At 36.7% G+C, this 9786-nt stretch overlaps 1 protein-coding gene across 1 annotated transcript; it reads right to left on the bottom strand.

Moving 5' to 3' along the window:
- Nucleotides 1-2421: 2421 nt before the first annotated feature.
- LOC132172614 (2-oxoglutarate-dependent dioxygenase 21, chloroplastic) lies at nucleotides 2422-5573 on the bottom strand. Its single transcript, XM_059584150.1, has 4 exons — nucleotides 5468-5573; nucleotides 3911-4158; nucleotides 3485-3732; nucleotides 2422-3174 (listed from the first exon to the last, which is right to left on the bottom strand). Exons 1-4 carry the CDS (start codon nucleotides 5571-5573, stop codon nucleotides 2595-2597), a joined length of 1182 nt encoding a protein of 393 aa, XP_059440133.1. The 3' UTR covers nucleotides 2422-2594.
- Between the last annotated feature and the right edge of the window lie 4213 nt (nucleotides 5574-9786).

Raw genomic sequence — 9786 nt, forward strand, 5'->3', positions numbered from 1 at the left:
TTCTCTGTCTTATGGATGTGTTCACGGGCGCGCGCCATGACTGAAGCAAATCATGTTTTTGCATAATCTTTGTTCTTCCAATTCTTCTTGGTTTCTTTGTACGGTAATGAGGGCCTTCTTGGCTTCTTCTTGATTTACACATTTTTTGTTCTTCGTTTGGAGAGAGAGATGGGAGAGGAGAGAAGAGAGAGGTGTGTAGAACATGGATGAAGTTTGAGACACAGGTTGAAGTAAGATGGGAGTTTTGATGTTTTGCAAAGCGAGAAAGAGGTGCGAGAGAGGATGAGGGATGGCGTAGCTACGATGCAGGAGGAGAGAGAATCGAATTTTTTCTATTTTAATAAGCATAAAAATGGCTACAGTTGAACTCAATACAACAATCATAATGTGCTTGGCTCATTTAAGAACTCAGCTGTGAGTGACTTTTTGTGATTTTTTTGACATTTTTTCTTAACTTAGGAAAATGGACCTCATTTAGAAAGTTTGCTAAGAATGCTCTTAGCAGATTGATTGGAAGAGAAATGATATCTTCACACACACACTTATTTTATAGGGTAACTTCATTTAGTCCCATTCTAAACTGTCACGCCTTTTGCAAACACTCCTTCAAAGTTTAGAACTTCTTATTTTGGTGTATCGATCTTTTATATTTTTTTCAATAACTCTCATTCCGTTAGAGATTAGGGTTAAATCAAACGATAGAAAGAGTAAAAAGACCTTTATACTCTTTAAATTTTTAAAAATTTCAAATTTATCCTTATTTACAAATAAAAAAACTTATTATTATTATTATTATTATTTTATATATATATATATATAAGGAAAAAAAGTGACCTATGTGGGTCACCTTGGTGACCCCAGTGTGGGTTACAGTGACCTACGATGGTTTTTTTATCTTATTTTTATTTTTTTAAAATATAATAATAAAAATTTATTTTTAATATAAAACAAGAGTATTTTAGGAATTTCACACCATTTCCATTAGGATTTAACATAAATCCTAACGGAAAAGGGGTAATTGGAAAAAATTAAAAGATCGATACACCAAAATAAGATATTTTAAATGTTGGGGGTGTTTACAAAAAGCGTGACATTTCAGGAAGGCTAAGTGAGGTCACTCCTATTTTATATTAGTTAACGTGATGTGTTTTAAAATAACTAATATAGAAAGTCTCTTAAAATATGTTATGTTAATCGATGTGAAATATGTGTAATAAATTAGTGAAAAAGTAGAATTAAAAGATGTACCAATATTGACATCATTTAATTTATACCTTTAGTACACAAATTTTAAATTTTGACTATAAAATAAACACTCTCTATCACGTTTTAAGGTGAGGATGTCCTCTTATAATTGAACACGTTGAATAATTATAAAGTTATGTCGGATGAGTTTGGCTTGTTTCGGTTTCCGTTTGAAATTGAATTTATTGAAATTACGACACGTATCTCATAACTAGACATAAAGAATACGTCTCCGAACTTCAATAAATTCAATTCAAACTAAAATTGAACCTAGGACGAATGCGCGGGCAACCTTAAAGTGGTTTAAAATTGAACCTAGGACGAATACGCGGGCAACCTTAAAGTGGTTTAAAATTGAACCTAGGACGAATGCGCGGGCAACCTTAAAGTGGTTTAAGGAGAATATTGTGCAAGTGATATTTTAATTAAATAATTCAAAATATTCTCACTTAAACATGAAAAATGATATATATTTAGTAGACTCTCATACGACTGTCATACAACTATGATGATATGTCAGTAAATATCAACCATTGATTTTTATTTTTCAAACATTTACTAATCTAAAGATTGATTTTCGATCACTACTAAATCATCACAATTAAGAGTCTACTAAATATAATTACTTTTTAAACATATAATGTTAATTTAATTATGTGGTCGGATGACATTTTTAGCTACTTTTGTCGTCTCTCTTCAAGTAGGCAATGCAAACTTCCACGATCCCCCACCTCTTTTGCACAGGTTTTGGCAAGTGCCTTTTGGGAAGATTCAAGAAATCTTGATTATTACTGTTATGTGTCGTTAATTAAATCACCATTTATTTTAAAAAATTGAATTAATATAAAAGGGCCGTTAGTTAATCAATATTATAACAATTACATTTATCATGTTAGGACTTTTGTTAATTTGTAGGTGGAAATCACTTTCTTTCTTTTTTTTTTTGGTAGTTTCTAACTATGACACTAGGATTTCTAAATTAATGTGGGGTTTAAAGGGATGAAAGGGAGTTACTTCGTAAATAATATAGACCTTAAAAAAAAAGAGAAAAAGAAAAAGAAAAAAAAAAAGCAAAGAAAAAAGCCCCAGAGTTTAATTTAAATCGATTCAAATAAAATGCATAAAAATAAAAGACATCAATATTGTATTTTCAAACACAATTTTTATTGGTGATAATATAATCAGTCATTAGCTAAACATGCCTATGGATCAGCATGGACCCCAAACTGACTAATTAAAACAAAAACTACTTGATAATACATAATACGCTAAACGAAGAAGATGAAGAGAGAAATTGAGAGGAACATAGCTATAGCTAGGATAGGCCTTAATCCCTACTTCCACATTTTTCATGGATGATTCTTCTTCTTCAGGCTATCAATGAACCTTTTACCCGTCGTGATATCATTGTTTGAGATGTAATCCAGAAAATCTTTGAAGCTAAATTCCTCGTAGGCAGCTGGATGCTCTTGGTCCACCAGCTTCTCCGCAGGCCCTATTTTCTTGTCCAATGCCAAACTGTGAAGACTTGCAATTGAAAACCTTTTCTTCTCTGAACTAACTGTCACTCGATGAACAACACTCTTGTATTGGCCGTTGCTCATTACTTCCAATTGGTCGCCCAACTGAACTATAAGAGCATCTTCAACAACAGGAACTGAGAGCCAGTTGTGATTGTGATCCAGGACTTGCAGGCCAGGGCAGCTTTGCAGTAAAACGGTCAGGAAGCCAAAGTCTGAGTGCGGCGGCATGCCTAACGTGAGCTCCGGTTCGGGGCATGCCGGATAGCAGTTTATGGCCAGAACTTGCGAGCCGCTTTCCACTTCATCTTGCAAGTAATTAGGGTTTAGCCCTAAGCTTTCCAGGACAACTTCCATTAGTTGTTTTTGTAGAACTTGCATCGCCTTTGTATAGCTTCCCATCTTTTTTCTATCAAATTGAAAAGCATGGTTTTAATAATAATTTGTTCGTGGCATAATTTGTTTGTATACTAGGACCCACAAAAAACTACGTACTAAGTTTATATCTTAGAGACTCAGTGAAATAGACATGTCTTGGTGTCACAAATATGTCTATTTCACTGAGTTTCTAAGATATAGTACCAGCACTTGGACAGAAAAACCCTACAATCTCAAAGAATTTTGATCTATCCAATTTAAGGATTTCAATAAAAGCTTTTAAGTCAAAATAATAGCATAAATCTTTAGGTTTTAAAAGAATATTGCTAGGGGTTACTTACTTGTAACTTGGAGGATTCGATGGCCAGAGATGAATCCAACTTGAAAGTGGATGGGAGTAATGTTTTATGAAGTCCCTCCAGAACTGAAACTCATCCTTAACATGATTCATGCTCGTCCCATATCTGACTGGCTCATGAACATTATCAGATGCATGAACCATTTTTTCCTCCATGGACAAGTTAAAAAACTCCACCGCAGCATCTAGGGCACCTTTCACGACTGAAGGAGGAACCCCATGATTGATCACCTGAAATCATAATTTTTTACATGAAGTTAATTAAATGCATTAACACCAAGAAGGGCAACATAATTAGTCATAAACATTATAATGCACTCATGCATTGAAGTCGCATGTAAAGTATAGTGACTTTACCCGACTTGTTTGCACGGTGTCTCTAGAATCTAATCAGGGATATTATACGTACCTGAAAGAATCCCATTTCCTTGCTAGCAATGCGAATCTCATCCATCGTCTGAGATCTAAGAGAAGGATTCAGTAAAGAGGAAAGATCTATGATAGGAAGGCGGTGGTTCATAAGGGGGGGAAAAGTGTTTGGGCGGTGAGAGGGAGGGAGAACATAGCGTTGAGGCACATGGGAGACACACATTTTTGTGAGTGTTATTGCTCTAGAAAGCGAAGCCATTGAGCTCTTTCCCTCACCTTGAATTCTCTCTCACTTGTTTGTGAAATGAAGTGCCTCTTCAACTTTTCATGGGATCCTCTATTTATAAGCTGATGACGATGAAGTCGAGTTGTAATATATATTGTGCTGTTTGTGCATAGGCTCTAATGTTTGCTTCTCGGTACACTTTCAATGTATTACCAAAGAGAGAGAGAGAGGGGGGGTGGACTTTTTGGCTGCTGGCGCGAAATTACGAGATGCAGGAACGTCGTAGATATGGGAAATGTGCATGGGCGTGTGATACACGCGCCAGATAGGAGCATGGCTGCATGGGTGTTGACCAGGTTCTCACTTCCCACGTCAGATATGAGGCACGCTTGTCGGTGGTGGGAGATTGTAATTGTAATTGTTTTTTTTTTTTTTTTTTCATATAATACTGTATACGTATGTTGCGGCTAGCATTGACTTTTGTGTGCCTTCTGTTTTGCTTATTCACAACATAAAATAAAATAAAAAATGTGTGCTTGTTTGATTGTGGGGTTCAAAATATTTGGCTTCCGATCGCATGTGCAAGTGAAATTAATGCAGATCCCATATCATTTTCACGTTGCATCTCTAATATTATGGGGGTATTTTTTTTTTTTATATATATATAATTCTAAAAGTCATTCCCGTGTTACTCAACTTTTAAAATCATAATTTGATCAAAATTTAATAATGATTAATTACAAGTCAAAATGTAATTTTAAACGTCACATCATTTTTAAAGTGACATAAGAGAAATATAAGAAATAACTTCTAGCATTACTCATATTTCATTCATGAGACTATGAACAACGTCAAGTTTCTAAATTGCTAAAGTTGTATATTAACGAAAATATTGGTTTTCAAACATGATGCTCAATTTGTATGTCAAGGCAATATGTTTTGCTCTCTCTTTCTTTTCATCTACTAGCTTTAGTTTTTTAAATAAGTGGTATTTAACAATTTTTTTTTTTTTTTTTACTTGGGTATAAGAGAAGTCATCACATATTATTGAAATGACCAACAAGCTAAAAAATCATGGGCTATTCAATATTTTCACAGCAAAAAGTAATGAAAGGAGGGGTCATGTTTTGTAAAGGATAATGATAAGGATTACAAGCTTTCAAATGTATAGCGTAGATAATATTATTCTTTGTAATTCAAATATATTTAGAGGAGTTAATGTATAACTCAAATTGTAATTGTACTCTCTATAAATACATGCAGCATATGTTTAAGATAAGCAAGGCAGAAAATATTATACTTTGAAATTTTACATGGATCAAAGCCTTAGTGACTAACTTCCACTCTCATGGCTGCTCCTCCTTCAGTTACCTCCACTCACTATCAACTCCCACCCCTTGTCACCTTCACCAACTTCAAACCTGTGAAACTTACCCAAGAAAACTACCCAACTTGGCTGCTGCCTCAAATCGTTCATGGAGGAAATGTATTTGGTTACGTTGATGGCTCTTTCCCATGCCCAACTCAATTCATCACTACGGTCAAAGATCGTGTATCCTCCACCCAACCGAATCTAGCATACTTGCACTGGACGATGCAAGATCAGCTCATCCTTGGAGCCATCAATTCGACTCTCTCAGAGAAAATGCTTTCCCATGTCACCAGATGCACTACATCTAGGCAAGCCTGGACTACTTTGGATTTACGTCTCACTCCAAAGCACGTATCCTCCAAGTGCGTTTTCGGCTATCCACTCTCAGGAAAGGTAATGCCTCCATTACTGATTTTTATCACAAGTTTCTGACTCTTGTTGATGCTTTAGCTGCAGTGGATCAACCCGTACGCGAATGACCTTGAGAAACAAGGTTTTTTGCTTGCTAGTCTTGGCTCCGAATATGACCCCTTTGTCACATCTGTGACCACCCGAATGGAGCCTCTGTCAATTGAGGAAATTTATGGTCATCTCCTCACCGATGAGTTACGACTTGAACAACATCAGCCAGCTCTTGATCTCTCCACAGCAGGTGCAAACTCTTCTACATCTAGGCCATTTGCCAACCGTGGTGGCAAAGGATATCGTGGCCCACAAGCAGCTGGCCATGGATACTTTTTTGGACCTTCATACAGACCATCACGAGGCAGGGGGCGTGGTACCTATTTTGCAACTTGTGGAGCATCGCAGTCCCATCTCCTCCTCCAATCGGCCACTATGTCAAATATGCAACAAATTGGGTCATGTTGCAACTACTTACTACCAGAGATATGAAAACGTGGAGACAAGGGAGCCCATCTCTCCAGTACAAGCCTACTTTTCCACACCATGCTCCAGTTCTGATCTCAATTGGTACCCTGATTCTAAAGCAACTCATCACTTGACATCAGGCCTTGCAAATTTCAAAATCTGTACAGACCACTACACCGGCCCTGATAGAGTGCAAATGGGTAATGGATCAGGTTTATTTATTGAACATATTGGTGACACTCATTTTTCTTCACCCACTGCATCCTTTTATTTAATAAATGTTCTTCATGTTCCTTCCATTACTAAAAACCATTTTTTAGTTCATAAATTTACTCTTGACACCAACACTTACATGCAATTTCATTCTTGATATTTCTTTGTAAAGGAATAGGGATCAGAGATTCTTCTTCAAGGGCTGAATGAAAACGGGTTGTACAAGCTCCCCTCTACAGTCTCTCTCAGTCCCATCTCCTCCTCTTCCCTTCTTCGTCAGCAAATTTCGTCCAGTTCAGTCCAGCACCATGTCTTCATCACCTGGTCACGCATCAGCCTTTGTTGGGGAGAGAACTTCTCTTTTCAACTAGCATTCCAGACTTGGGCACTGATGAGTGTCAAATATTGTATATTTAGACCCCTCAATTTACATTAGTTAATCCTTTAACTGAGTCGTTATCTAATGTTTTATTTTAGTTTTGTATTTTTAATATTTTGTAAGTTGTTGAAGAGAAACTGCAACTTTAAAGGGAAAAATGCAAAGTTTGGAAGAAAGCAAACTTTGAGAAGACTTAGATAATGTGGTTAAGTTTAATCAAATCAAGGAAATGATTAAATCGAAATTTGTCTAATTTGAGTGAAAATCGGATTGGATTAAATTTCAGATTCTGCACATGTCTTAGTATTTTGACCATAACATTCCTCTCAAATATCGGATTAAGGTGAAACTAGCGACATTGAAAAGCTAACTCAAAATACTACAATTTATTGTGAAATATAATTTTCTTAATTCAGACATTTACTATGACAAAATCGTCCCGTAATAAAAGAACGCAAATTTGGACAAATCTTATTCTGATTTGTACTGGGATTGCTTCCTAATTTGACTGGGAGATAGACCTCCAAATCTCCTAGGATTACTAGGGCTTCCAGGACTCTACTAAGCCCTATAAATATATCTTTAAGCCTTCAAGAACCAAAAACAAGTTTGGAGACTAAAATCCACAGCTTTTCTCTGTAGTTTAGTTTTTTTTTTTTTTTTTTTTTTCGTTTAGGTTTTATTTTTATGTGGAGCTAATTCCCAACTAAGGTTGGGGATGAACCCTCACCAATGAAGAACAACATTACTTTTATGTAAGTCTTTATTATTCCCATTTTATTGGGTTTATTATTTCAATTGTTTTACTTCTTTTTAATATGTGGCATGATTATTGGATATCTTGTTGTGATTCAAGGATATACTTAATGATTTAGGATAATTTTACATAATTGATTGCTTGGTTTTATATGCCTAAAAATTGGACATCCCTTGTGATTTGTTCTTCGGATACATTTGGTGTTTCAATTAAATTTGGATTCCAATTGTGATTTGTGCAATGAATAGATATATGTGATGGTTTTGATTAATTTTTTAAAGCATAGTAAAACATACATAAAATTTAATTTGTGAGAACTTCTGATTAATATTGATGAATATAAAGTATGTTGTTATGATTGGGTGAGTGTGGATTCCGCATCTTAAGTACCTTTATCTTTTGTTGTACTTTATTTAGTTTATGTTGTCTTTTAGTTTTTAAAACCCTTTTGGAACTAGGTTAGGATTTAATTAATTTAAATATAAATTTGTTCTTCAAAAACACAATTTTTTGTGGGTTCGACCTCGCACTTGCAAAACATTATATTACAAACGATTCGTGCACTTGCGAGTTAAATAAATTTACACAACAGGCACCCAACGTTTAATATTTGTTCTAGAGTTCTCTCACAATTTCATTTACATTTCACAAAAATAATGTGCCTTTGACTTGTCCTACGTGTGATTCGTCAAAAAGCAAACAACTTTCTTTTTCACAGTCTTCTACACGTGATTCTTCAAAACATGGGCATGTCTCATCTTCTTTTATGCCCTCACACTCACCAACAAAATATAGACGTGGAGCGCAAACATCATCGTATAGTCGAAACAGGATTAGCTTTACTCTCTCATGCTCATGTTCCTCTTGATTATTGGGATGACGCCTTTCAAACAACTTGTTACCACATAAATTGTATGCCCTCACCCACTCTCCAAAATCAATCTCCTTATAATTTCTCTTTCATACCTCTCCTGATTACACTCTATTACGCATTTTTAGGTGTGTTTTCTAGCCCAATTTACATGCATACAACTCCCATAAACTTCAGCCTCGTTCTCTGCAATCTGTTTTTTTGGGTTACAATCTTTGTCACAAAAGATATAGATGTCTTCATTTTTTTTTTTCTAGGCGTCTCTACATCTCTCGTGAAGTAGTTTTTGAGGAAAATATTTTTCCTATCACTCTCTCCCTTCATCCAAGCCTATCCCCTCTCAACCCAACGGCTATTCCTCTATTCCCTACCTTAATCATAATGTTTCGTGTCCTACTTTGACCAACTCATCTACACCCTTATCCCCCACCCACCATGGTCACATGTCAACTATTTCTCACCCATCACTTTCACCTACCCAATCACTCACTCCTTTAACCGACACATACTCATTATCACACACACCTACATCCTTGTCCCGTACACATTCCCCCACCACATCACATTTTTCTCACCCATCACATTCAGCTTAGGGGTGGCAAAACGGGTAATCGGGTAGACCCGCTAAGACCCTTGACCCGATTACCCAAGACACGAACACGACCCGTTTAGCTAATCGGGTTAACGGGTCTGACACGATTATGACACGAAAAATACCCGGGTAACCTGACACGACCCGTTTAACATAACCGGGTAAGGTCGGGTAAACACGACTTGACCCGACATGACCCGATTAAAAATACTAATCTGAAATTCTGAATTGGAAGTTAGCTGCCATCACAGAGATAAATTGAGAAGAAGAAAAAAAGTAAGCATAAGAAGAAGAATCGGAAGATACAGCCGAGAGGGAGATACAACAGAGAGGGATAGAGGGAGATACCGAGACACAGCCGAGAGGGAGAAGGAGAGCCGGAGAGGGAGAGAGGAGAGAAAGTCCGTGAAATCATGAATGAGGTGACTCCGGTTGCCAGTTTGGCCCGTTTGGGTGGGGGGGACTGGCGGCTGCTGTGCTAGGGACCTGGGGTTGTGGTGTTGTGCGGCGCCGTAGTGGGGAGGGACTGGGGTGGGGTGTGTCGGTGTGATTCATGTGAAGAAAAGAAGAAAGAAGTGTCTCAGCCTCTCAGGATTCAGGAATTAGGGATTAAGGTGTTAGATGGGTTAGTGGGTC

This window comes from Corylus avellana, chromosome ca1 (assembly GCF_901000735.1).
Source record: "Corylus avellana chromosome ca1, CavTom2PMs-1.0".
Taxonomy (NCBI): Eukaryota; Viridiplantae; Streptophyta; class Magnoliopsida; order Fagales; family Betulaceae; genus Corylus; species Corylus avellana.

What these genes read in the sequence shown, in the direction of transcription:
- LOC132172614 (XM_059584150.1), bottom strand. Translation starts at nt 5,573, where the DNA reads ATGAACGATTTGAGGCAGCAGCCAAGTTGGGTAGTTTTCTTGGGTAAG. An exon ending in GGAGTTGATAGTGAGTGGAG is followed by an intron (nt 4,159 to 5,467) that starts GTAACTGAAGGA and finishes CAAACAAGTGAG; the next exon opens with AGAGAATTCAAGGTGAGGGA. An exon ending in AGGAAATGGGATTCTTTCAG is followed by an intron (nt 3,733 to 3,910) that starts GTACGTATAATA and finishes TTATGATTTCAG; the next exon opens with GTGATCAATCATGGGGTTCC.